The sequence below is a fragment of the Phyllosticta citribraziliensis genome, assembly GCF_038025025.1.
Source record: "Phyllosticta citribraziliensis strain CPC 17464 chromosome Unknown J3D65scaffold_5, whole genome shotgun sequence".
Lineage (NCBI taxonomy): Eukaryota > Fungi > Ascomycota > Dothideomycetes > Botryosphaeriales > Phyllostictaceae > Phyllosticta > Phyllosticta citribraziliensis.
The window spans coordinates 1423378-1448746 of record NW_027117342.1 but is presented as its reverse complement, the minus strand read 5'-3'; the positions used below and the strand labels follow the sequence as shown (position 1 = coordinate 1448746).

General features: G+C 51.1%; 9 protein-coding genes and 1 non-coding gene across 10 annotated transcripts; 5 read left to right on the top strand and 5 right to left on the bottom strand.

Annotated features, from left to right (window-relative positions):
• Positions 1 to 1239: 1239 nt before the first annotated feature.
• J3D65DRAFT_622244 (uncharacterized protein) lies at positions 1240 to 2435 on the bottom strand. The gene has a single exon (XM_066800046.1). The coding sequence runs from the start codon at positions 2275 to 2277 to the stop codon at positions 1378 to 1380; it is 900 nt and encodes a 299-aa protein (XP_066656198.1). The 5' UTR covers positions 2278 to 2435; the 3' UTR covers positions 1240 to 1377.
• J3D65DRAFT_t64 lies at positions 1282 to 1380 on the top strand. The gene has a single exon. It is a non-coding gene; the product is annotated as a tRNA-Leu (tRNA).
• Positions 2436 to 3544: 1109 nt separating the features above from the next.
• Positions 3545 to 5002, bottom strand: J3D65DRAFT_552461 (Alpha/Beta hydrolase protein; the record flags this gene model as incomplete). The annotated part of the gene is made up of 3 exons (XM_066797082.1): positions 3545 to 4019; positions 4076 to 4640; positions 4690 to 5002. The coding sequence occupies 3 exons, from the start codon at positions 5000 to 5002 to the stop codon at positions 3545 to 3547; spliced, it is 1353 nt and encodes a 450-aa protein (XP_066656197.1).
• Positions 5003 to 9274: 4272 nt separating this feature from the next.
• J3D65DRAFT_331243 (alpha/beta-hydrolase) lies at positions 9275 to 11321 on the top strand. The gene is made up of 3 exons (XM_066795421.1): positions 9275 to 9761; positions 9995 to 10931; positions 11025 to 11321. The coding sequence occupies exons 1-2, from the start codon at positions 9371 to 9373 to the stop codon at positions 10906 to 10908; spliced, it is 1305 nt and encodes a 434-aa protein (XP_066656196.1). The 5' UTR covers positions 9275 to 9370; the 3' UTR covers positions 10909 to 10931; positions 11025 to 11321.
• Positions 11322 to 11641: 320 nt separating this feature from the next.
• J3D65DRAFT_667195 (uncharacterized protein) lies at positions 11642 to 12424 on the top strand (the record flags this gene model as incomplete). The annotated part of the gene is made up of 1 exon (XM_066803002.1): positions 11642 to 12424. The coding sequence occupies one exon, from the start codon at positions 11642 to 11644 to the stop codon at positions 12422 to 12424; it is 783 nt and encodes a 260-aa protein (XP_066656195.1).
• Positions 12425 to 12805: 381 nt separating this feature from the next.
• Positions 12806 to 13069, bottom strand: J3D65DRAFT_667194 (uncharacterized protein; the record flags this gene model as incomplete). The annotated part of the gene is made up of 2 exons (XM_066803001.1): positions 12806 to 12885; positions 12946 to 13069. The coding sequence occupies 2 exons, from the start codon at positions 13067 to 13069 to the stop codon at positions 12806 to 12808; spliced, it is 204 nt and encodes a 67-aa protein (XP_066656194.1).
• A 367-nt stretch (positions 13070 to 13436) lies between these two features.
• On the bottom strand, positions 13437 to 14097 carry J3D65DRAFT_622228 (uncharacterized protein). The gene is made up of 3 exons (XM_066800045.1): positions 13925 to 14097; positions 13736 to 13858; positions 13437 to 13643 (listed from the first exon to the last, which is right to left on the bottom strand). The coding sequence occupies exons 1-3, from the start codon at positions 13950 to 13952 to the stop codon at positions 13564 to 13566; spliced, it is 231 nt and encodes a 76-aa protein (XP_066656193.1). The 5' UTR covers positions 13953 to 14097; the 3' UTR covers positions 13437 to 13563.
• Positions 14098 to 14475: 378 nt separating this feature from the next.
• Positions 14476 to 16882, bottom strand: J3D65DRAFT_331142 (major facilitator superfamily domain-containing protein). The gene is made up of 5 exons (XM_066795420.1): positions 16270 to 16882; positions 16203 to 16224; positions 16081 to 16154; positions 15687 to 16031; positions 14476 to 15634 (listed from the first exon to the last, which is right to left on the bottom strand). Exons 1-5 carry the CDS (start codon positions 16476 to 16478, stop codon positions 14560 to 14562), a joined length of 1725 nt encoding a protein of 574 aa, XP_066656192.1. The 5' UTR covers positions 16479 to 16882; the 3' UTR covers positions 14476 to 14559.
• A 969-nt stretch (positions 16883 to 17851) lies between these two features.
• On the top strand, positions 17852 to 19476 carry J3D65DRAFT_570129 (ornithine decarboxylase-like protein). The gene is made up of 3 exons (XM_066797626.1): positions 17852 to 18150; positions 18210 to 19169; positions 19221 to 19476. The coding sequence occupies exons 1-3, from the start codon at positions 17886 to 17888 to the stop codon at positions 19340 to 19342; spliced, it is 1347 nt and encodes a 448-aa protein (XP_066656191.1). The 5' UTR covers positions 17852 to 17885; the 3' UTR covers positions 19343 to 19476.
• A 664-nt stretch (positions 19477 to 20140) lies between these two features.
• J3D65DRAFT_552569 (uncharacterized protein) lies at positions 20141 to 21283 on the top strand (the record flags this gene model as incomplete). The annotated part of the gene is made up of 1 exon (XM_066797086.1): positions 20141 to 21283. The coding sequence occupies one exon, from the start codon at positions 20141 to 20143 to the stop codon at positions 21281 to 21283; it is 1143 nt and encodes a 380-aa protein (XP_066656190.1).
• Between the last annotated feature and the right edge of the window lie 4086 nt (positions 21284 to 25369).

Genomic DNA, 25369 nt, shown 5'->3' with positions numbered 1-25369 from the left:
GAAAAGCACGCGCGCGAGCGCCGCACAGGCGCTGGTCTGGGTGCTTGCTCCGTCAGCATGTAGCATGTGGCATGTGGCAGACCATGGAAAAGCTGCCAGATAAGGCAATGGCCGTCGAGAACGGATAGCTGCACCACGGCGTGTGGCGCACCGACTCCCAATCTCTCTCCTTTTGTTGTTCCGCTCGCTGCGTTGCGCAAAATGGGGGAGCAATGCCATGCGATCAAAGGGGCGCAAGCCATCAATGGAGGTGCTCGTGATGGCCATGCGGCGGGAGAGGCGCGACTAGACTGTCAACGCGAGTGGCCCTGCTACCGGTACGTCCCGTAGGCTGGCCTGGTCTCGGTGGTGGTCTGGCTGGATGGTCCAGCTGGCGTCGTCTTTCTTTGTTGGGCAGGAGTGCCAGTCCAACCTTAACGCGCGCGCGCTGGAGGTACCCATTGTACCAGGTTATTCTCTCAGCGGCGCTGTCTGCACGTGGGTAGCCCATGGCCGGCCCCTGGCGTTCTGCCCTCCTTGTTTGTCTTGTCGGGCGTCGGTTTGTCTGTCGCCTTGACCGAGCACTCTCCTTGATCCATCGCTGCTTGTGCCCGCTTTCTCCCTTTGTCTTGCCGTCGGGCTGTCACCTGCCACTCGTTGCTTCCCCCTTTCATGGGAGGAGGAGTTGATGGATGGTGAGGTCGCAGTCAGCCGCTGCGCGGAGCGTCTGGTCCGTTCTGGCTTTGTCGAGACTGGCTGCGCTGCGAGAATAATGTGATATGTGATGGCCGCCGGCGCCGTCAGCGCTTGGGTTGGACTGGGCGGCGCGCTGCGCTGCGCTGCGCTGCGCTGCGCTGGATCGACGAGTCGACTTGGTCGTGCATTGCTCCCAGGTACGTCCAGGTCAGCAGTCTTTGCATTGGAGACCCTGATCTGCTGCTGCTCTCGTTGCTCATTGCTCCGGCAGTCTCTTTGTGGCCATCTCTTTGCGGTTAATTTTCTTTCTCAGTTTCTTTTGTCTTCACACTTGTCGGTTGCTTTGACGGTGTGGCTATAGACCTTGCATTGTTTTATTCACGTGTCTCAAAGCCTCATGGTAATCTATGATTTGCACCCCCGAAATTTCAAGACAACATTGTGCCTCGACCAAGGGGCGAAAAGGGGGAATACTAGCAGGTGTCTCATCCGACTATCCCTCGGAACTGGGACGACTTTTGCGTGTGTGGATTATAGTGTTTTCATGTGAGAAGGCTTCCAACAACAAGCGCAGCTGCTCCTAAGCAGCTTCTGCCCCTGTTCACCGGTGAGGTGGCCGAGTTGGTTATGGCGCCAGGTTAAGGTTACCTTAATATCTGTTTCCTGGTGGGGCAACCCGCGCGAGTTCGAGTCTCGTCCTCATCAACATCCTTTTTGCCTTCTCAGGAGCATCGTTTTGCAGTCGTAGGGGCCGGAGGGTGCGTGGTGTTGAAGAATTTGATGAAGTCCGTGCACGGCGCGGTAGTGGCTCGTGCGCCTCCACGCGACTGCGGGCGGGTCCACGAGGAATCCGCGTCGGTCCTGCCTTTTTGGTTGCGTCTTGCGATGCGACGCGGTGGACGGCTGCTCGTCGTGTCTCGCAGCTGTGCCCCAATTTGTTCGCGCTCGCTTCGGACGTGGCTCGGAGCGCCTCGTCGGCAAACGTCTGCAGACAGGCTGCCTGTGCCGTGCCGGTCGATGGGACGGGATGAGACGCAGTCGGGACCGGGTCGTCGTGTTTTCCGTTTGCAGTGCCCCCACAGCTGCTCCGTACCCGTACCGCGGCAGGCAGTGTGGGTGGTCAGGAGAGGAGGGTCGCTGGCTCGTTTCGACTGACGACGGGTGGGCTGACGGACTACTGACGTAGGGGATGAGACGGCCGACGTTGCGTTCGTTGGCTTTGCGGCCGCCGGCTGCTGCCCCGTCCGTCCGTGTGGAGACGGAGGCAGCGCAAAAGGGTACGGCGAGCGAGTTTACGCCAGGAGAAAGCGTCGGGTGGGCAGTGGGGAGAAGTGGCACGCGGAGCAGCGTTGGTAGAGATGGGGAAAGAGTTGGATGATGGACAGCATGGCGGTCACTCGAATTCTTCGACCAACGCGGCCTGCTTGTTGACATCGCGGCCGCTATGTGGACAAATATTTCGCTCAATCGAGCTCGTCTTTCGTCCTCTGCGGTGTTTGGAGTTGCAATGTTGCGGATACCAGCCGACCGGCGCAGATTGCACCCGACAGGGCGACCACGATGCGGCGCATGGACGTAGTGAGGTGACAACAATTGGGGCATTCCAATTGATTGAAGACCATCGCGAGCCAAAAATGAGAGAACATCGTCACAAGAAAGGGGGGTCTAGTCGGGGGGCAACTCTGAAATTATGCTGCCGGATATGGAGCACGGAAGATAGTGAAGTGAACCAATTAAACTATTTTCTTTCTCCGGGCAGAGAGGCTTCAACAGCATAGCCCGTCTGCACGCACCTGGACAGAGCCGGCGCAGGAGATGGTGACCAAACACGCACGATTCAAATGGTTTCATGCGAATGAAGGAAGTGGAGAAAAGAAGTAAGCCAGACTCCAAATCTTGTGAAAGATGACAACATCAGTGAAAGTGAACAAATCAATGATCAGCAGGATGGCTGTGTTGGTCACTGCAACCTTTGTAGACCACTGAAGTCTCAGCGATTCATTGGCAATGGCTGAAGGCTTTCCTCTCATATTTACCCCTGACGGAGCGTGAACAATTCCTTTCTACTCTTACTTCAAGGAAATTGAAAGTTTCTTGCCCGTTTGACTTCAAGTGATTTGAACAGTCCGCGTATCTAGCATTCCAAGTCATTTGAATGGCCCCCGTCCTTCTCACCCAGGAACTTGAATTGGTTCTCCGCGCAAGCTTTTCAGTGTAAAGATACCTGTATCCCAGCATCATCTTCAAGTCATTTGACCCTGCGCAACCCAACCTTTCGTGTTCAAAACTCGTATAACTGATCCCTCTTTCAAGACTCTGCCACGGCGAAGGAAATCTGGAACCGGCTAGATGGCTGGATATCGGCGGGGAGGATAATGGAGAGTTGATTCTTGCGAAGCGCATTGAAAGACGCCACATGGAAGTGTACCTTTACTTGTCCCATTTAGTCACTCACTTCCGTGCCCCTTGTTCATTACGGAGCAGTGATATCTCCAACCCTCTTCAACACTGACGGGCACGGCCCTGGGGACAATAGATGCATGTGCGTCGGGCGAGTTACAACGCGATGTTGTCCAGCAGGATGGAAAGCCGAAGAAGCAGCGGCGTGTGGAGTGCGGCGCAGCCACAATCTTGATGGGAGGGTCGAGAAGGACGAGGGGAGTTGCTATGAGAGCTGGGGACGGAGTAGCGCTAAGAAGGGCACGCGCGTAGGCAGTATCCCATCTCCCAAGATATTGGGGAAGTGGAAATGAAAAGTCATTCCTCATTCAAGTGACTGCACAACAAGAAATGAAGACAGAAGCCATTAGCCGCGCGAAAAGAAAGAGCATCTTCTCCGCCAACGGCCTACGAGCCATTCACAAACCCCTCAATCATCGGTCATGCGCAGCAGGCTCAAGTCCGTAGCCTCCTTCCTCTTCTGCTGAATCCAGTCAATCGCCTCAATCAAATACGGTATGAAGCGCTGAGGATTCTCGGTTGCCGGAAAGTGCCCCAACCCTTCCATGACGCGGAACCCCACGCCGGGAATCTTGGCCGCCGTGGCTTCGCTCATGGCTGGTGTGGTGCTCCAGTCATACTCTCCCGTCAGCATGTAGACGGGACACTTGCGCGTGTTGATCGTCTTGAGGCGCTCGCGTCCGTCGAACCCGCCAAAGTAAAAGTCCAAGTCGCCGTGGAAGATGCCGTACGCTTGCCCAGAATAAGTGTGCCAGAGCAACGCCTTGTTGGATGGAGGTGCTGTTGGCGCCGCCATGCCGTAGATCCACTCCGGATTCCAAAGTGCTTGGTTGACATAGGGCGAGCGGTCGTTGGAGTTGCGCGTCGTGCTAATATACTCACACCTAGAGGATATCGGATCAGTTTGCTGCCACTCCAAGAAGACGCGCAATTTACTTACCCCTGCAAAGGTATCGTTCCAGCAGCACCGACCTCCTCATGTCTCATTGCAATGGCCAAACACACTTGTCCTGCCATTGAGGCGCCGCAGATGATTGGTTTCTTGAGCGCAAGTCTCTTGACCGTTGCAGCGATAAATCCCACATACGCATTCTCGGTGTTGGTGTGTGCTCCGGGGGGATAGGCCTTGATCGGAAAACTGCGCCCATGACTTGGAAGGTCCACCGCGTACATGGAACAGCGCTCCCTCATCCTGCGATCATTCATGACGCCGTGATACTGCCTACTGTCCGACCCGGCGGTGTGTAAGAAGAGAATCTGCTGTCTTCCCGAGCCTGCCTTTTCGATAAAGATTTTGTTCCGTCCCCATAGCGGCGCAGTGATGTACTTGTACTCGCCCGTAATGAAGTCCTCTTCTGTGTCGGAAGGGTCCGGATCCGTCGGAGTATGTCCAGAGTGCGCTTCGCGTATGAGCTCAAGCACGCGACGCCAGAGGTGGGAAAGATGGTTGAAGTTTGCCTCGGAACCTTCGACTTTGACGCCCGGCAGTCCACGCGTGAGCATTCCTGTGCTGCGTCAGGTTGTGTCATTTTGGATCACTACTTGTCTGCTTACCCCAAAAGCTTTGGTATGGATTGATCGGAACCTGCCTGAAGAAGGACTCCCAGTCCTCTCCGGGAGCCACGAGGGTGAAAGACGCTTCGGCATCTTTGCCGACCTTGATCTTGCCCTTGCCACTGCAAACAGTCACAACAAGTGCGACCTCACTTCCCTTGGATTTGATGGCAAACGTCTGAGGCTCCTTGATTGCGTCTGTCGTCGCGAAAGCGAGGAAAATACTGTCTGTCTTGAAGGAATCATCGAGCTGATTGAGGATATTCTGGCCTCCCAGCGCTTCTGGGAGGTTTGACCATGGTTGGACCGCCATTTCGATCGACGTCGACGAATCGAAGGGTTTGGATGCTGGAAACGTGATGCCGCTTGCGACTGATGCTCAAGTATTACTGCTTGTCAACATGCAAACGGACGCAAGCTGAGGTATATGTTGCGTATCGGTGAGCAGCTCCATATGGATGCAGGGAATGAGGGGTAACTCCATTATGGTTTACCTGATACAAGCAATCCGCTGGCCCACTGGTGAGCTTGCAGCATGTTATGCACCGGGTATTGGCCATTAACGTCATCCTGCGCCCAACACTTTCCCTATTACCGTGAGAGCGTTTACCACAAAATGCGTAATAGGGCGTCCCTATAGCATGCTAATCCTGGCTGGTGCGGGGGGATCGACATGCGGGGACATGTCGCGGCGAGCAAAAGAGTTTCCGCGGTCAGATGAAACCTGTCAGCGGATATTTTTGAGACGTCTTCACCTCACTCGTTCGAGGAACATGATAGTTCCATTTTCAAGGGGACTGCCTTGATTGGTGCAATGGCGGCGGGAAGCGCGCGAGGGCACGATCGCTTGACGACAAAAGCCACCTGCGCAGCCCCATTCTCTAGAACCTTAGTTGTCTGGACCCGAGTTCCAAAGTAAGGAATTTTTTTACGCACCATTACATCATCCAGCGCTGAAAGCCGACAGATAAGAGCCGAGAGGAGTTAGTTCCGCAGCATTGCTTTTGCAGCGGTCGGGCTAACCTTGAATCTGCCAAGCACTGTGCGCGGGTTCCGGGTAGTAACCGAACCTAGACACCTGAATTCTACCTCAGTCCAAGGGCTGAAGGTGTGCTGATCAGTTTCGGTGTTTGACGAGCAGAGAAGAATGCCCTGCAGCCAGCCGATTTAGGTTGCGGGAGAAGCATTGTCGAAGAAGTGAAAATCGATAGAAGACCTGCGCCATCTACACTGCAGAGAAAGAAGCATTTTGGGACGTATTACTCCCTGCAGCACGACATGGCGGCCCAGAAGACTGGACCGATTTCCGTTGGCCAAGATTCGACTTGTTGTAGCTGTTCGAACTGTCCGACGGCCTACGTGTTCGATGCGGTCTCACATTTGAAAGGTTGATTGTGGGTACGGGCATCAGTGCAATCCTGATAGCGCCAAATTGAATCAAAACAAACCACAGCTCCTTTCGACCATCCAAAGCGATGAGCGACAGCTCACTGGAAGCAGCCGTAGTCTAATGCGACATTTCTTTTGACATCTAATGTGGCGTGAATCGGATCAGGGCGTCCATCCACGATCGAGCAAACACGCGTTCGAAGTAGACGTGAAGAAACATCCATCGACGCGGATTTTCCAAGCTCAATCACGCCACAGCCCGACGGCCGTCGGATTGAGGATCTAGTCAGTGTAGAGTTGGTAATGGTGGACCCCAAGCTTTTGGAACCGTGCCCTAAGCACATAGTTCGATTTCTTCCACAGGGATATCCTACAGTGTGAAGCATGTAGATTAGCCATTCGCTTCATGCGATTGAATGGGGAGATGGGCGTTACGAATCAGTCAATGGCGCCACTCGCATCATGGCTTTACAGCTCGTTGATGGGCAGCAGGGATACACGAGAGGTTTTCGGAGGCATCCGAGGTTGGTGTGATAGGGAGACTTGCTTCTTCCCAGCACCATCGCTTGCACGGCTGCATATGGGGCAGGGAAGCTAGACTTTTGGCCGCTGTGACCCCCTAACAACTTGCCCATGACTTTTTTTTGGGGGGGTTTGACAGGAACATGAGCCACAAATGCTGATACAATGTACCCCCCTTCTTGAGTCGGAGGTGTCAACCATTTCTAGAGCCACAATCTAATGGCAAAATGGAAGAGATGACTTGAGGGCCATGACAGATTCCAGAAGCGGATGGTGGTGGCTTTTGGCGTGCTCCTGGAGCCCAGATTTTTAAGGTCATTCTCATGCATCTCGGCCGTCAAACTGATGACGTCTTGGTTCTCGGCAGTCAGGCCAACATCCACCACACTGTTTAGGAGGACTGTGGCTAGAGTTAGATACCCGTAACTTGCGCAAAACATCCAGCGCCTGGCTTGGATCGGTATCCTGCGGCCGAATGCCTATGCCTCGTTGGACAAGGAACAAAAAGGTCCGATGATTCAATGTCCTAGCTTGACAGTCTTTGACATAGAGTTCAGGGTGCAGTGAGTATGAGATCATTCAAAGTCAAATAAAGACAATTGTATGTCGATCCTCTCAACGACATTTCCTGGCAAGCGAGCGCAGTAAAGTCTCCTTGAAAATGATTCGCTCGGTCTGTGCGTAGTCAGCATCATCGCCAACATACAACGAGCTGCGGAAGCTTGCATGATTGGTGATTTGAGAGACCCAACGTGCAAGTCCACGGGAGCAGTGTGCACCTTGCATGGGCGGCTGCCCTGAACTTCTTCTCTCGTTCTTGCGAAAACATTCGTTTACATATCGGGTGGTGGGAAATCTCCGATGCTGCAGAGCACATGCTTCCATTCTAAATTCTGGAAGGAATCGCATTTGCCACCCTTGAAAGCCTGAAATCGCAAATGCTGCTTTTGTTCCCGTGCAGAAAGAACATGTTCCGCATCGTCGCCGTCGCAAATTAGCGGTAAACGGGAAGCCGAGCCTGAGAAGCGCGCGACCGTGGAAGAGCACTCATATTTGACAGTGTTTGGTTGGCCGATGACAGTCGAAACGCGTCGGAAGCGCCAAAGGGCACCGTGACCGAGCATCTCAAAGGCATGGATCCTGGCTTGCTTGTTGCAAAGCGTAGAACGTCTCGCCGCTGAACGGGAAAACCGCCATGCCTCGCAAGATGAGAAACTCAGTGGTCCCGAGCTTCAGACAGCGGCGACGTACTGCATGTTGGAGACCGGGTCGGCCATGTGCATTCTGAGCAAATAGTGACGACGCCTGAGATTTCGACCCCAAGTTTCAGTAAACATGGCTAAAATCACCACGTGAAGCGCACACGGAGCTGTCATAGAATGTCCCCAAACAAAATCTGCCATGAGCAGAGTCAGGTGTCAGACGGATGCTTCATGATGTGCTTACTCCTCCGTTGTCAGCTTACTCTCCAATGATAATCTCCGACTTGAGTCGGGTCCCCACCTTAGCAGAAGTTCAAGTCCGGAGCCAAGATCTCTTCTCGCCTTCAAAATATAGCCCCTTCGTCCTTGTTGATACTGATCCCTGCGTCGGCATCCGTACACCGCATTATCAGCAACCATGACGTTCTACTTTGACGAATTTCTCTCCGCGCGGGACGCTGACAGTGTGTTGAAAGGCGACATATCTCTCCAAAATCTACGAGATGGATCCATGGAAAGCGACACGGCAAGTCTCAAGCAGAATCGACCCAGGCCTAGGAGGAGGCTGTCCAAGAACCAAGCTCGCTACCAGACACCAAAGATATGTGCGACATGGTTCTGCAGGGAAAGCCAACCGACTGAGGTAGCTTGCAGACCATGCCAGACTGCCAAAGCGGGTAGTCGGCCGGGATCGCCCCTTTGGAACACAAAACCAGTCTCATCAATACCGAAACGTCACACCAGAGCGACGATTTGAAGGACCGTGGGACCCAATTTCTTGACAAGGGACTCGACCATTGAGGCAACACCTAGAAGGTCGGGGGATCTCTGCAAATTCTACCTGCGAGCCATTGGAATGGACAAACCCAGTCTGGCCCCAGGCGCGGTCGCCCGGACGTTCACCATTGTGGGCTCAGACTCAGAGCGGTCGTTCATCGCCACAGATCAGATGCACGCAGGGAGCTGCCATTCATTTTGGCGCCCGCCTTGAGCCCACCTTCCGGGAAATGTCGCCTTATCCAGTCCGGCCAAAAGGCATTTCCCATGACGACCAAGCAGACCAGTTTGTTTCCTGCAACTGCCTGTGTACCACGCATCACTCTTTGTCCAAGGCAGGCCTCTTGAACGCGCAGTTCTCGGGAATCCCACGGGTGACCAGGCAGAGTCCCGGCTGACTTCATGAAAGGAGAGGCGTTGATTGCTCGTTGATGGCTGGCGCGCTTCATCGCGATATTTGGCGAATGGAGAGCGAAAAGTCGGGGCACAGTTCCGATTGGCATGTCATCTTGGGTGTTGAGTGTGAATTTCGATAGAAGACGATCGTAAAATCTAAGGCGAAGTCGAAGTCGGGAGGGTCGAGGATTGAAAGGCTGCATTTGTTGTCAAGGTCGAGTGGATGGAGGTCGTGAGTGTTGATGTGGTGGTGTTGCTGGGCCGAGCGGGATATCCCTGCCTGTATCGCCACCCCCCACACCCCCACGTAGTTGCTTACATGTACCGATAGCCGAAGAGCCCTTCCTTTAGACCGCAACTGCTGACCCTCGTCGCTTCCTCTCTACACCTTAGCCATGGAGCGTTTCACTAACCTTGCTTGGAAACCCTTGAGGCATACGAAGTTGTCAATCCACTCAGTTGTGATATCTGTCGTCTCCAGCACCGCTCTCTACCTGCTCATCAAGCGCAGAGCGACTTCGCAAAGCCTTTCTTTCTTGCCATCTCCACGGACCACGGTGCTCCCCCAGCTCTCTGCAGCTGAGCAAGAGGCCTTACCATATCCGCCAGATGCACTGCTTGGAGCACGGGATGTGGCAACTCCATATGGCTCTTTGAGGGTATACGAATGGGGCCCGGAGGATGGAGAAAAGGTTCTGCTGCTTCATGGAATTAGCACGCCGTCAATAGCGCTCAATGGTGTAGCAACAGAGCTGGTGCAACGGGGCAGAAGGGTCATGCTTTTTGGTAAGTCGTATGTCGGAACATTGGAAATCTCCAGCTCGGTCTTGAATGCGTGCTGTGGATTCAAATTCAAACGTCGTGGACCAGTCGTCTTGCCCAAGAACCAACGATATGGAGTCTGCTCTGCATCTAGTGGTGTAGTTTCTCGGCAGGCCTAGGGGAGGGAACAATGTCGTCCGCACAAACGACCGCGCGAACACTCTTGTCTCTCGCCAGACCCTCTGACGCTTCCGCAGATTTCTTTGGCCGTGGCTACTCCGATGCACCAGCAGACCTCCCACATGACTCCCGACTGTACTCAACACAGATATTCTTGGCAATCCAGTCATCTCCTCTCTCATGGACGGGCGAAAATGCATTTTCCATCGTTGGATACTCGCTGGGAGGTGCCGTTGCGGCCGACTTTGCTTCTTGGTTCACCAACCTGGTTTCTTCTCTGATCTTGGTGGCACCTGGAGGAATTATCCGAAAGGCCCACATCTCATGGAAGAGCAAGCTTCTGTACAACAGCAGCAGTATGCTTCCAGCCCAGCTCTTGAACTTGTTGGTCTCCAGGAAACTCTACACTCCACCAGACTCTGGGAGTGTCTCCCCAAAAACGGTATTGGGGACCATTTCTGCGGAAGATGCTGCTGAAGCGGAAGCCGGCAACCTAATTGGAAATCAAGGGCTCGTCGTATCCACGTCTGAATGCTCTAGCAGCACGCAAACCCGTCGCGGGAGCATGAAGTCTGATCCAACGCAACTTGTTCCAGGCAGGCCCAACGCGACAGCTGCAAACGCGGTCAATTGGCAATTGCGCCACCATTCTGGATTTATCACCTCTTTTGTCAGTAGCATTCTTCATGCTCCGATATACGAGTGTAATGAGCGGTGGCAAGAGCTTGGATGTCGCCTGAGAGAGAAGAAGACCAAGAGCCTGGAGGTGACAGCGGAGAAAAGAAGGCCTGAAAGAGATGTTCTGTTTCTGCTAGGGTCGCAAGATCCAATCATCGTCGTAGACGAATTAATCCAGGATGCGGAAAAGACCCTCGGTGGGGAGAATTTCGAGGCAACTGTTCTGGAAGCCGGCCACGAGCTCCCAATCAGCATGCCGGGAGATGTGGTGGCGGCCATGTGCAGGTTCTGGGGTGACGAGGTGGATGTGTGAAAGAGGTTACTTGAAGTTCGGAAGTGAGTCTTGCTGCTTTCATCGATTTAACGTTCTCGGATGGAAAAGGAGCCTACCAGATAGAGGGACAACATGCTAACACAGTCTCATTACAGCGGACGCCATAAGGTAACTCTAAGGAGAAGCCGCGCGGCTGGACCTAGAGAATTATCACTCACCACCACGGCGGGAGCCAGGGGATTGCCATCTCTTTCAAGACCAGCTGCGCAGGACTGAAAAGCCAGGGAATAGACAAAGGTCCAGATGTTCAGAAATGAACGGTGATCAAATGTTAGCCCTGGTCGACGATGCTCGCAGCTGTGTCATCTTGTTATGTCGCTTGCTTGGGCGCCCCGATCCCCTTCTCCATCTGTGATTCCCAGTCACTTGGCCCGCTCAGCTTTCTAGCTTGTGTCCCAATATCTCAGTCTGCCTCCCTAAGCCTACGGTCTGTTCGCCAGCATCAAAGCTTGTGATAGCTCTCATAGTTCTCGGCGTCGCTGCCCGCCTTCCTTTCTACGCAGCTCGCGGTCTGTGAGCCAGCATCAAAGCCTGTGAAAGCTCCCGCACTTCTCGGCGTCGCCGGCAACCTTCCAAGTATTTGAAAGCCATCTGCCACTCTGACCGTCCATCATCCACGCAACATCCTCTGGAGCTTGTCACCAGCACTGAGGAAAACCATCACGATTGTGCCAACCCTCCCGAAACAAACACAGAGAAGCCAAACTCCATCATGTCGGTCTTCAACCTCAATCCACTTGCGATGCCGTTCATCCCGACCAAGAAGGACGACGATCGTGTCGACTCGCCTGTTCGCGACAAGCTTCAGCCTGCGACCAACCGCGTTGAGCCTCATACTCCTGTCGCCAACGGCTTGGTCAGGGGCCGTGTCAACTACTTCCCTGCCGTCCAGGGCATCTTGACGAACTGTGCTGTCACTACCGAACCTTTCCCGTACTACACCGATCCCATCTCAGGCCGAGCCTTCATGACAACCCAGCCGCTCCCTCAAAAGCGCAACGAACCCGAGAAGCATGAGGGTGACGAGGAGAAGGCCGCTCGCCCCGTCGACATCAACTTGGTCGTCCGCCTCCCACTCGTCTTGAAGCTGGTCATCGTCTACAAGATCACCCAGGCCAAGCCACACCGGATCTTCAGCCAGAGCATCATCGTCGATGCTGACTGGTGCGCCAACGACATCGAGACTCAGGTCCAAGACGTCATCCGCGAAGACATGAAGGAATCCATCAAGAACAAAGACCTTCCGGCCAAGGACAAGAACGCCTTCAGCTGCGGACGCGTCGACTTCAAGACCAAAGTCCTCAAGCAAGGCGCCGACGCGCGTGACCAGCACAGCTTCTTGGGCCCCCACACCTGCATCTGGTTCGCTCTCAACCCGCTGGTCCGCGACAAGCTCGCCCGTCGCCAGTACGTCGACGAGCGCGACCTCTCTCTCAGGGTCACTGTCACGGTCTTCGAGGGCTTTCCCCTTCGTCATCTTCTCGGCAACTATTGAATGCACAATTGATCGACATGGAGGATGGGTAGCTGGACGTGGGTGGGGACTACGGAAGGGCGGCGACTGCTTGCTCAAAGGAGTCTGATTTGGCCTGATTCAAGGCAAACTCGATACAACACAAGCTGGATAGCTGAATGGTCATTGCTCTATGACCCTACCCAAGACCTTTGCTCAATGTGAATCTCAATGTGAAGCCTCCTAATGTTCGACAAACCTTTTGCCCCCGCGCTCGAAGCCTCCTTGGCTTCCACAAATCTCCATCTTCTCGATGCACGAATGCTTCTTACTCGCCATCAATTTACGCGCTCACACATGCTCGATTTATACTCGATCAGCAGGACCAATGTTCTAAATGACTACTGATTGAAGCGCGCAGACTCAATTCTTCGTCTCAAAAGCGCCTTGCTTCTCATATGCGTCCAAGATCGCATTGCCCTCTTCATGACCATCAGGATCCGCTTTATAGAAAACGTCAGAGCCGAATCGCACCAGAGCAGGCGGAACCCGAAGAAACGTACGCTTTAGCCCGTATGACAAGAGAAAATTATTGTAGGAGCCCCAATTTTGCTTGATGAACTGGGTCTTGCTGGGCTTCTCATTTTGAGTCGCCCCGTTGCCCTTCGGGACCTCTTTTGGGGGCATTCTTGAATTTGGAGAGACTTGTGATGTCAGTATCTATCTCGCACCGATTTCCATGTCATGCCAGACTCACGTTTTGCTGGACACTGGTCGGTAACCTGAATGTGTTCATTCCTTCTGTTGGGCGGGGCAAGGCTGAATCTTTAAATAAAGCAAAGCCGACCTGTGAGTTGGGCCCCGGATAGGCATGGGTCCCTTCCATTGCTTGATTCGCAGCAAGCAAAAGTGACAGGCGTTCCAAGTAGGTACCTTGTACAGCCCCGCAATCGACAATCACCTCATTCTTGAATATGGAGGTATTGCTGGAGATGCGAACTCTCGTCACTTGGGATCAATCCCAAATTCAATTCGACAGCAGAGAGGCGTTTAACCACTGACTCCATTTGCTATGCCCTGCGCCGTTCAGCCCAATCTTCCGTCAATTTTGAAAACCTGAACCATAGCAGCACGTCCCGGAAATCGGCATACAGGCCGTAGAATGCACCCCACAAGTCGGTCTACATCTTCTTTTCGAACGCGCCTTGCTTCTCAAAACCCTCCAAGATACGATTGCCCTCCTCGAAATCCTCCGGGGTCACTGAGATCAGTAACACGATTAGCGCACCCAGCCCTTTCGGTGTCCCACGCCGGGCTACGAAGGCAAACGAAGGGATCGGAAGGTACACGTACTCTTCAAGCCGTACGACAGCTGGAATTCCTTGCGACTGCCCCAGCCCTCCTTGATGAAAGCGTACTGGCTAGGTTTGGCGCCGCTGTTGCCAGACTTGCCGGAGTTGGTGTTGGACGAGGAGTCTGTGCGGCGGGTGGTTGGGTTAGCATGCGCTCCTTGGTCCCCCGCATCATCTTGGAGCGCCTCACTGGTGTTCTTCTTTGACGTGTCAGGCATCTTCACTTTTGTCTCGATGTAGTTGGCCGGAAAAAGAGGGAGGATGCGGTTGGTCGGAAGGAGGATTGAGTTGGCGCTGAGAAGACGCTGACGCAGAAGGAAAGAGGTCGTGTGCGCAGAAGCCGTTTTCGTCAAGCGTTTTAAGTAGGCGCAGTGGAAGCGTCCTTCAACGTGGGCTTACCCGATCGGGCGAGTTGATGGCTGAGCTATGCCACATGAAGTGCTGCGTGTGCCAGCAAGCGGCCGATGAGAACCTCAAACAAGTTTGAAGAGTAAATCGTGCCTGACCACACGTCATCGTGGGAGCAAACGAGCACGAAATCACTCCTCTTGATTTTGCGAAGCTTTGGCTATGCCGCATGCTCTCGAATAGCCCATCTACCGAATCGCTTGGCAAGTACGTTTCACTATTGTACATGGAGCTATTAGTGGCTGTTTGATGGTAGCAGTACCTTGCAAGAATGCGACCATCCAACTCCAAAGACACCACGCTCAAGCAGGATGGCTCAAACGACGCATGAAATCAGGAATTTTGCCCCCAGTAGCACGGAATTTGATCGAACCAGGCTCTTTTGAGGTTATGGAAGTGCATGGAACGCGCTCAAACTTAGACAACTCTCGCAATCAAAATCTCCTCTTGACCATTCGACTTTCCGGTGACCAGCTGCACTTCGTTGACAGGAAGGTGCAGAGCCTCGCTTCTAGACGACTCCAAGCCTTCTCCAGAGACAGAGGGTCTTACCACAGACGCATTGCCCAGCACTACCACTCCTTTTTCGCTGCTATGCCTCTCGCTACCGAGGCTCAACTCGCTCATCTCGGCGCTGTACTTTGCAAACTTGCTGTGCTCCCTGAGGTGCTTGCCCCACTTGAGCAGGATGATGGGCGAAACACAAAACAAGGTCGTGATTGCGGCGAAGACGGAGCATGCGGCATTGTTCCCAAGCGTTTCGAACATGCGACCCGTGAACAGGGGAAAGACGGCTGCGAGGATGGAGCGTAGCATGCTGAGTGACGAGAATGCCGACGCAGCGTACATTTCGTACGAATCTGCGATGTAGCCCGCGAGTACGGCATCGAGGTCGTTGGTCGCAAAGCCAACAGGGATCAGCGCGAGCATCGACACTGCCCACGAAACGTGTGGGACCAAAGGCGGGATGGTCCAAGCGAATACCCAAAGGCCAGCGGCAAGTGCGGGTACGGCTATGGCGAAGGATTTGATTTTGGCTTCCGGGGTGATCGGTACGCCTTCCTTCTCGAGGCGACGGAAGCGACGCACGTCGAGCACGCGAGCAGGTATGCAGAAGAAGAGGCCGATTGCGAGAGGCAGGAATGCGAGAGAAGCGGTCTTTGTGTCGAAGCCAAAGGAACGATAGACGATGTCCAGGCCTTCGGTAAGGCCGAAAATCATGCCAAAGGCAATGGCGTTGAGCGCTGAGCAGAGTATGACGATGGGTTCAGTGACGAGGAGGCGGAGGGGCCGCCACAGGGTCTCGGTGAAAAATCCGACGGCCGATTCGATGGCGTCTGGATTGTGAATGAGAAGCGACGTATTCCCCGTCTTGCCAAGGATGATCTTATGCTTTTGTTGGAGGAGGAAGCTCGGGCGCGATTCGTGAAGGAAGAAGGAGAAGAAGAAGCAAATGCCCATGACAATGGCAGTCGTATAGTACACCCAACGCCTAAAAGTGGTGTCAGCAGCAGCATTTGAGCAGCGGTGAGTTTGCTTCGTACCATCCCAGGTATGTCACAACGTGAGCCGAGTAAATGGGCCCCAACATCAACCCAAGACTACCGGCCGTTGTCCACGCAAAGACACCCCAGATACGATGCTCCGGAGTGTACACGTCCTCCAGACTTCCAGGTCCTACCGTTGATGTTATGGCGCCAACGACTCCTGACATGCCACGGCCGATGATGACAGCCGCAAGGGCGCCCGGTGCTGTTGGGGGAACAGCTGCGACCAGCACAGAGAAGATGCAGTCCCCCAAGACACCAGACGCATATGTTGCTTTTCGACCAAACGTTTCTGATATTGGTGGTAGGAAAATGCTTCCAATACCCTCACCGATCAAGTACCTGATCGACATCAGTACCAAAGACATTGGACGAGGCTTGGATCACTGACGCCGAAGTGAAGGTAAAGTAACCAAGTGATTTACTTATTCCGTACTCATGTATCGCATCTTGTGCGACGGCAGTCTGCCAAAAGTCAGCCACCATCGAGAGAGATATGTACATTTTACGTACACCGGTCGTGCTCATTGCACACCTGAGGATGTCAGCCGGGTCCAAGGATGTAAAAGTGATAACCTACTGAAACATCTCCACAAACATGACAAAACCAATATCGAAGCATTTTCGTTTCCAATTCCAATTACGTGGGTGCTGATTGGTGTTGAATTTCCAGCGCAAGTATGAATCCGATCCCAGCTCGAGGCCATGCTCGTTCAGAAGCTCATCAAGGGTACTCGAACTGTCGTTTATGATGACGGCCGTGGGATGCAAGCCTTTTTCTTGCGGCATTTTGGAAAAATAAAGTATGTTGTGCCTTCATCGACCGGAAGTACCGGGATACTGTGTTTATGCCGCGAATTAAGGAATGGGAGAAGTGGCGGCTGGGTAATTGGTACTTCTAGATTAGTTATTTGAGAAGGCTCGACTGCTCCTGGAGCGGCTGCTCGATGGACTAAGACTTCCTGGCCAGGCTGTGCAATCGGCCGAGGACCGGTGTTCAAGAGAAATGCAATCCTGTCACCTGGGCTTGGGCGGCTGATCTTCAGCAAGTTGAACCCGCCTTGTCCATGTAGCTGGTTGAGCAGGGTCAGTGGCTGGTCCAAAGACCGGGCCGCCGACCTGCCGTTTTCATGTGGCATGGCCTGGAGTAGGGTAGCGTCAATGTTGACATGACAAAACCTTCAGTCCTGCTTTCCGAAGCGCATCTAGAATGCAAGTCAAAGCGTGACCCGTAATACTCATTTTGCATTGCAGACGGCTCCCCTAGACCTATGAGCCTCTTTTCCTGACAACAGACAGGCCACCAAAAGTAAGTACTATGATATGTTTCGTTGGACAAGAAACGGATGACGAAGGTTAAGTTGGAAAGCGCATTCAAATTGGCCAAGCAACCCATGAGGCCCATGATGCAAGCAGCGGATGTCCATGCAAGCCAAGCAATCATAGCGTGGTACTCCAGAACGAAATGTTTTGATGGCGGATGAGTCCGTGGTGCGCCGCAGTAACCGGTTCAAGGCGGAACGGTAGCTGAGGGATTTCTGATGGTGAAGGCAAACCAGGCTAGCGACAAGCCTACAGAACGCCGGCCGAACCACGAATGGAGACGAAAGCGCCTCTCACCGCTGATGCGGGTGATTGCCGTGAGCCGCAAAGCTTGTCTGATTCTCTCTTGGCGCCACAATTTGCGGACCCTGCAGCTTGTTTAGAGCCAACAATGCCCGGCCACCGCTTGTGTCGCATCAAGGATGGCGTCCACCTTTGTTGGAAGCTCACGACTGCCTCGCCGCACGTAGCTTGTTCCGAGTTGCGACAACCCATGTTTTTGCGGGGTTTTCAGTCCTTTTCGCCGACCTCGCGGGGAGCCCTGCCGTTGTCCGTGGAGAACCTCTCCTTCATCGCCTTTCGCTCGGAGGTCAGATTGCCTTTTCTGTGCTGGTTGCGCTATATTTCGTCATGAAGCGCTGACGAACGTGAAACGCGACAGCCTTTGCCAGAGCAAGAACCGACAAGATTGACTTGAAACTGACGGATTGGTGACCGTAAGCAGAACCAATAAAAGCCATGTCGAATGCCCAGAAAAAAAGCAACTCGTCTTTCAATTCCCAGTCTTTGCCATTAAACAGAGCAAATCACGACTTTACCTCATTGTCGAACCCTTGAAGAGCTTCTCTTAGCGTTTAAATTGCATCATCATTCATGGCTCCAGGAGTAGCATCTCTGCCGTTCTCTGAGAGAACCTTCTTCGAACGCCAAGGGGTTTTCAATCAGCGGGTAGCCAAGCCTCAGCCGCAAAATGCAGAGCGGTTGGTCCTAGAAGCGCTGCACAAAAGAATCCAGAGCATCGATCTTGAAACCAGCGGACCAGGAGAAGACGACGCCTTTTTCGTTGCCGATCTGGGTGAGATCCATCGCCTCCACAGCGAGTGGGAAAGGCGATTGGAGCGCGTGACACCCTTTTACGGTGAGTGGTGAAAAAGTTCCCGAGCTCTTCAGTTATTGACATTCGCGTCTGTCCAACAGCGGTCAAGTGCAATCCGAATCCAGTGGTTCTTCGGTTGCTTGCCGCACTGGGAACAGGTTTTGATTGCGCTTCGATTGCGGAGATTCGCACCATACTGGCCATGGGAGTGGACCCGTCTCGCATCATCTTCGCCAACCCCTGCAAGATCATGTCTGCCATCAAGTATGCGCGGGAGCAAGGTGTTTCAAAGATGACATTCGATAGCGCGGAAGAGCTGCACAAAATCAAGCAGATTTTCCCCGAGGCGCAGCTTTTTCTCCGAATTGTGGCATGCGATCCTTCAGCGCTATGCCAGCTTAGTGCCAAATTCGGAGCTCGCGTCGAGGCAGCAGAAAAGCTCTTGAAGCTGGCAAAGGCGCTTGAGCTGGATGTGGTTGGAGTAAGCTTCCATGTGGGTAGCGGCGGCAAGGATCCTACCGCTTTTGCTCGAGCGGTTCGCGATGCGAGCAAGGTCCTCGACCAGGCTGAGCAGTGTGGGTTCCGGATACATACGCTCGACATTGGCGGCGGGTTCAGCGCCGGCCCGCTGTTCGCAGAGACGGCTGGAATCATCAACGCAGCCTTGGACCAATACGTCTCGTGCGACATCCGCGTCATTGCTGAGCCGGGTCGCTACATGGTCAACAGCGCGTTTACAGCTGCGGCCACGGTGATAGCGAAGCGGGGCAGCGACCCGCTGGGAGAAGATTCGAACAACCTCAAGCCGACAATGCTTTACATCAACGATGGCACCTATGGAAGCCATTACAACTCGCTTTGCGAAGTACCAGCAGTCCCGAGAGTCTTTCGGAGGGCGAATCGCACGGTCCTGGAAGACAGAGGGCGGGTCGAGTCAGCTTCTTTGCAGGAATACAGCATTTGGGGACCAACATGCGACAGCGTGGATTGCGTGAACCCCACGTGCCGACTTCCTGGCGATATTCAAGTTGGCGACTGGCTCTATTACCGCGACATGGGAGGTTGGCCTTCCAGCACCCTCTTGACGATTGCCATGGCTGACAATGTTCTAGCATACACGACGAGCACCGCTTCCGGGTTCAACGGCTTCACGGCGCATCGGGATGTCTGTTTTGTATGCTCCGAGCCCATTGTATCAGCCCTGTTGAATGACTTTGACAATGCCTCTCCCTAGTGGAGGGAGGCACGGGGCCGCGTCTATTTTCCTCACAGCATTGGCCCACATGGAAGAACGTTGACTACTTCATGGGCCAGAACTCGGCGTTCAAAAAACGGATTGGCGTTACTGGGAACTGGGGCCAGACGTGGTAAAGAACATATAATCATTTCTTACATTTCCACCGAACAGTGAAGATTGGTTTTCCGGTGTAGACGAGTGAGCTGAAATGCTCAAGAGGCAATGCGTCCTGCAGACAATCGATGTCATGCGGAAGGAGTCTGGGCGATGACGACTTGTTGTTAACAGTCCACGGACCCCTGCACTGGAGCACAGAGAGAACCCCAGGACATTCGGATGGTGGTCAATGAGGGGAAATGCTGACGGACCGTCCGGGACCTCTAGGAAGTGCCTCCGCTTTCGGACCACGGTTGTCCACGTTGTAGCCAAGCGAGCTTAGCCATGTTCCGAGGATCACGCGAAGACGTTGGTGCCCAGTGGCCAAGCTGACAATCGAGACAGAGAAGAGTGCGATTGATGAGGTTGCGAAGATGGAGATGGATAGACTTGGTGATGTTTGTCCATCAGAGGCGCTTGGTCCGCGAGTCGACTCGCTTGTCGAGGGTTAGTAAGCAGTAACGTGACTGGTTCACGCCTTCAGAAAGTTCGGCAGTGTCGCTCTTCGCATTTGCCGTGCTCCAGTCTTCCGTCTTGCCGCTGTTTGAGTGTGGGGCTGTATTCTGTCCAAAGTCAAAAAGCCGTTCTCCCAATGAAAAATGGCTTTCATTCCACACCAACATCGTCGTCAATTCAACCATGGTTCTTCCTACAGGCGTCTACAGAGCTGACCATGTCGGGTCGTGGTTGCGGCCTAAGCCCGTTTTGGAGGCACGTCAGAAATTCGCCGACAAGGAGATCACCGCAGAGGAGCTGAGTCAGGTCGAGGACAAGTGGATTGAGGACGTCGTGTCCAAGCAAATCCAAAACGGCTTGCGGTCGATCACCGACGGCGAGTTTCGCAGGGCCTACTTCCACTTGGACTTCCTGCAACAGCTCGACGGCGTCACCGTCAAGGGCCACATCAAGAGCAGCGATGAAATCAAGAGGGGCATGAAGGGGCCTCCCTCCCTCAGCGTCACTGGCAAGCTGGGCCACTCCAAGCCTGTCCAGGTCGGCGACTTCAAGTTCCTCGAGCAGGCCATTGCAAAGAACCAGCCCGCCGGAGCCACGACCAAGGTCGCCATTCCCTCTCCCACCATGGTCCACTTCCGCGGTGGCCGTGCCTCCATCGACATCGACTCGTACCCGGACCTGGACGTATTTTTCGAAGATCTTGCCCGGGTTTACCAGCAAGAGCTTGACGACCTCTACAAGGCTGGCTGCCGCTTTGTCCAGCTCGATGACACCAACTTGGCTTACCTCTGCGATCCCCAGATGAGGGAGCAGGCTGCTCAGCGCAACGAGGACGTGAATGCTCTTCCCAAGAAGTACGCTGAGCTGATCAACGCCGCCATCTCCAAGCGCCCTGCCGACATGACCATTGGTATCCATCTGTGCCGTGGCAACTACCAATCTCAGTGGTTCGCTTCGGGTGGTTACGAGCCCGTCGCCGAGGTCCTCTTCAAAGACCTCAACGTCGACGCTTACTTCCTGGAGTATGACGATGCCCGCTCGGGCGACTTTTCGCCGCTCCGCTTCCTGCCAGAGAACAAGGTCGTCGTTCTTGGCGCCATGTCGTCCAAAGCCGGCCAACTCGATGACAAGGAGACCATCATCAAGCGTCTCAACGAAGCTGCCCAGTACTGCCCCCGTGGCCTTGAACAGCTCTGCCTGAGCCACCAGTGCGGCTTCAGCTCCACCATGGAGGGCAACATGCTTTCCGAGGAGGACCAGTGGGCCAAGATTCGCCTCGAAGTCGAAATCGCAAAGCAGGTGTGGGGCGAGGATCTTTCGCAGTAAATCATCCACCCGGTTCAAATGGGTTTCCAAAAAAGCGGTTCGAAAAAAGGAGTTTTGGGGAGTGATGAGATGCACGAACGAGAGTTCAACATATATACCCAGCGGCCAGCAAAAGTTTCAACGACTTTTCAATGTTTACGATATCCCGAATCAACTTCGAGGTCAACATCATCGGCCGTAGTTAGTCTTCAATGAACAGCAGAAATCGACAAGAAGTCATTCTCGCGCATGTCCTCAGCATGCTCTTCGTCGAGCACTTTTTGCAAAGCGATCTGTCGTTGCGATAAACATGCGGAAACTTTGTCTTTCAGCCGCACTAGAGCTCCCCTGACGCGACTGGCGAATCACCTGCCACACTGGCACAGGCACTTGAATCAGGTAAACAAAGTCCCCAGTCTTCCTACTGAATTGTTCTTAGAAGAGCTTGGATGAACACGCCGGTCCCTCAAAGGAGAAACGACGATTGCTCGCTTGTTTATGCAAATAGTCCGTCACGCCTGCTCTTGGATAGTACGGAGTTTTGGAGATGCTTCTCCGCGGGACTTGGGGGTTTCTTGCCTTCTAGTCTCAGAGGCACTGTACATACCCCTCATCCGCAAGTTTATCTGCATATCTACCATCGACAGACCCTCCAAGCTACCGCGCAAAATCATGCGGCATATTCGGCCCTTACGTCACGCTGACTTTGATGAGAAGCGACGCACCTCGCGAAATACCAAAGACGACACAACCGAAAAATAGACGAAAGGATCAAACGTGATGCCAACCATTTCCAGCTCCGAACGAACACTTGGTCGCCGGAGCTCAAATCCGCACTCATATATCATCGGCCGAAGGAGGCCTTGCCTAGCAGTCAGTCCCGTATAAACTCGTACGAGCAGAAGATCAATGTTGGCGAACTGTCCACAGAAATCCTGTTCGCTACGAGAGAAAGCTACTGTACCGTACCGTACTCAGCCAGCGTGAAGTGATCGATACGGCATGTAGCAGCTTCGCCAAAGGCCACGGCAAGGCAAGGCAAGGCAAGGCAAGGCAAGATGGAGAAGGAGCGGGACCGGACACACGACTCCAGTCATACGAAAACCTCGTCTCTACGCGTGCAGTTTCCGGATTCGCCTAGAACGAACCACGGGCAAGCGGCCGTTCGGTTCTGTTCCTTTTCGTCCACGCCATGCGCCCGCGCTGCGTCATCGACGGCAAGCAAGCAAGCAAGCAAGCCGGAGCAGCTACATTAGCCAGCTCGGCGAGAAAGTTGAACCAAGGCAAGGCAGACGCCGCAGAAGCGGTGAACGAGGCAGGTACATGGCGCCGCCTATGTAACCGTACCTTCAACGGTCGGAGGGCCGGGCGGGCCACATGCGTAGGCATGTAATGTGCCGCCTACCAGGCACGGGAATTCCGAGTTGGACCACCTTAGGTGGCGAGACGACAAGCTTGCTGCTGCGAGCTGTCGCAAGACTTCTAGCTGCATCATGTGGCAGGTAAGGTAGTGTGATGGCGGGCGGAGCGGTGTGGGGCAGAAGTCACATGTACAGTAGAACATCAGGAGCAGCACTTTAGTTAGTCATCCTAGCCTAACAGACCTTAGACTTAGCATTAATCATATAAGTTACTAAAACTACCATACCCTAATTATTTAAGTATCAGCTAGTAGTTACTATAAGGGAATTAGTAGTAAGTTAATAGTATAGACTTTAGTATATTAAGTAACCTAGATTTTAAGTAGTAGGAGTATATATTAAGCTAGTAGAAATAGTTTTATTAAGTAAATAATATACTAAGTAAACTATATAATACTAAGTAGGTTACTAGTAGTACTAGGAAATAACTATAGGAATTAAGTAAAGACTATTAGGTAGATATTATACTATTACTTTAAGGAAATAATTACTTATCTTATATATCTCTAGTTATAATAATAATTAGGACTTTTAATTTAGAGTATAGCTTAGTATAGTCCTAAAGTAGAAAGGTATTACTATTATAAGGTAGTTTCCTTATAATAATAGTAGCTACTATAGAGATAGTAGTTACCTAAGAGAGAGAGCTAAGTAACTAGGGCTTTTAATTACTCTAGTATCTTATTTTCTCTTAACCTTTAGTCTCTTTATTACCCTACCCTCTATACTAAACTTTATACTCCTATTAATATACTACTTATTATTTATAATACCCCTCTCTACTAATAAACTCCTACCTATTATAGTATCAGTTCTTTATCTTAACTACTACTAGGAAAAGTACTAGTTTAGATCTAAATTCTAACTACTTTAAGAGAAATTATTCCTATTAATATACTATATTAATAACTAACCTAGTACTATTAGATTTAAATAGTAAATTAGAAGTACTAAATACCTCTTATACTCCCTAATACTAACCTTAAGATTTACTATTATTAACCTAGAGAGTTATCTCCTTTATATTAACTATTATTAATCCTATTATTACCTATCTCCCTACCCTAATCTAGAGCTCCCTTAATTTACTTACTAATAAGCTTACCTATCTAAGGATTCTATTATAGCCTCTATAGGGTTAGCTACTTAGAATATAATCCTCTAAACTATTTACTACTTTTAGTTATTTATCCTCCTCTATCTTATCCCCTATAAGCCTAATATTTACTTATACCTAGTAAGTTTCCTATATCCTAAGATATAGTCTATATATAGCTACCTACTATACTTATATAGACTAATATATATAGAGTACTTAGACTAGTTATACTTATAATACTACTAATAGGACTTTAGTAACTTATAGTCTATTATAGTTAGATTTATCTATATTAGGGGAGTTAGTAAGTACTATAGGGTCTAAATAAATTTATTAACTTAAAATAATAAATAATATAGAAAAGGAACTCTAATATCTAGTAGAAGAGGCTTAATACTAGGAAGTAGAAGAGGCTTAATATCTAGTAGAAGAGGCTTAATACTAGAGAGAAGAAGAGAAGGTATATAAGAAAAAGGAATAGTATAAACTTATTAAATATTTAGCTAGAATAGTAGTATCTACTCCTATACCTATTATAGTAATAGTTTTCTTAGGCTATTATAGAGAAGATACTAAATAATAGACTTAATAATATATAATTATATCCTAAATTATTTACTAATATCTCCTAACTAAAGAATAAGATATTATATAAGTACTATTCTTAGAGAATTACCTTAAAGGTATAGCTAAGGAGTATTTCTATAGCCTAGATAATAGTATCTATAATAATATTAAGACTACTTATAATTATCTATATAAGTATTTCCTATCCTAGAACTAGTATAAGGTAAAATAAGTATACTAAGATTTTACTATACTTTATTAAGGTAGAATACCTCTAGAGGAATATATTACTAAGTCTAAGAAGATTATTAAGCTTATAGGTACTAGTATATTAGAGGTAGTTATTAAATACTTTATAAAAAATCTTAAAGACTATACTATAAGTAGACTAGTATTAATATAGGTTTAAAGTAATTCTAGGTAGAAGAGAGGTACTAGATAGGGAGGCCTAGTAATATTTAATAATATAGTTATAATTATTAGGGATATTATTTACCCTATATCTAGAGGCCTAGCCTTAGAATAAACTTAAAAGATATAGTATATAATTAAGGATAAATAATAGGCTTAGGTAATAGGTAGTACTATTAGAGCTTAACTTAGTCTAATATATAAGGCTCTTAAGTAAGTTATTATAATAAATATAACTAGTAATAATACCTAGTAAGTATACCCTTATATTTAGAGAATAAATAATAGGACTAACCAGGCTTCTTTAGGTTTTTAGTAGAATAATTAACTACCTCTAGAATTATAATTCTAAGGTAGTAGAGGCTAGTAACTAGGCTTAAATCCTTAGTAGAGTAATTTATACTAGTAACCTAATTCTTTCTAGCTAAGTAGTTAGTAGACTAACTCCTATTAACTAAGTACTTAATAGTAGTACCTAAGGAAATAGTTCTTAGCCTAAGATACTTAGTTAACTTAATAGTAATAGTACCTAAATTAGTTTATATAACCCTAAGAAGCTTATTTAGAGCTACTATACTTTAATTACTAGGAAGATAAACCTAACTACTA

What these genes read in the sequence shown, in the direction of transcription:
- J3D65DRAFT_622244 (XM_066800046.1), bottom strand. Translation starts at nt 2,277, where the DNA reads ATGCCCCAATTGTTGTCACCTCACTACGTCCATGCGCCGCATCGTGGT.
- J3D65DRAFT_331243 (XM_066795421.1), top strand. Translation starts at nt 9,371, where the DNA reads ATGGAGCGTTTCACTAACCTTGCTTGGAAACCCTTGAGGCATACGAAG. An exon ending in CAGAAGGGTCATGCTTTTTG is followed by an intron (nt 9,762 to 9,994) that starts GTAAGTCGTATG and finishes ACGCTTCCGCAG; the next exon opens with ATTTCTTTGGCCGTGGCTAC.
- J3D65DRAFT_622228 (XM_066800045.1), bottom strand. Translation starts at nt 13,952, where the DNA reads ATGCCTGACACGTCAAAGAAGAACACCA. An exon ending in CACGTCAAAGAAGAACACCA is followed by an intron (nt 13,859 to 13,924) that starts GTGAGGCGCTCC and finishes CCCGCCGCACAG; the next exon opens with ACTCCTCGTCCAACACCAAC. An exon ending in GCTGTCGTACGGCTTGAAGA is followed by an intron (nt 13,644 to 13,735) that starts GTACGTGTACCT and finishes TACTGATCTCAG; the next exon opens with TGACCCCGGAGGATTTCGAG.
- J3D65DRAFT_331142 (XM_066795420.1), bottom strand. Translation starts at nt 16,478, where the DNA reads ATGCCGCAAGAAAAAGGCTTGCATCCCACGGCCGTCATCATAAACGAC. An exon ending in ATGTTTGTGGAGATGTTTCA is followed by an intron (nt 16,225 to 16,269) that starts GTAGGTTATCAC and finishes TGACATCCTCAG; the next exon opens with GTGTGCAATGAGCACGACCG. An exon ending in GTTGTGACATACCTGGGATG is followed by an intron (nt 15,635 to 15,686) that starts GTACGAAGCAAA and finishes CACCACTTTTAG; the next exon opens with GCGTTGGGTGTACTATACGA.
- J3D65DRAFT_570129 (XM_066797626.1), top strand. Translation starts at nt 17,886, where the DNA reads ATGGCTCCAGGAGTAGCATCTCTGCCGTTCTCTGAGAGAACCTTCTTC. An exon ending in GCGCGTGACACCCTTTTACG is followed by an intron (nt 18,151 to 18,209) that starts GTGAGTGGTGAA and finishes TCTGTCCAACAG; the next exon opens with CGGTCAAGTGCAATCCGAAT. An exon ending in CTATTACCGCGACATGGGAG is followed by an intron (nt 19,170 to 19,220) that starts GTTGGCCTTCCA and finishes ACAATGTTCTAG; the next exon opens with CATACACGACGAGCACCGCT.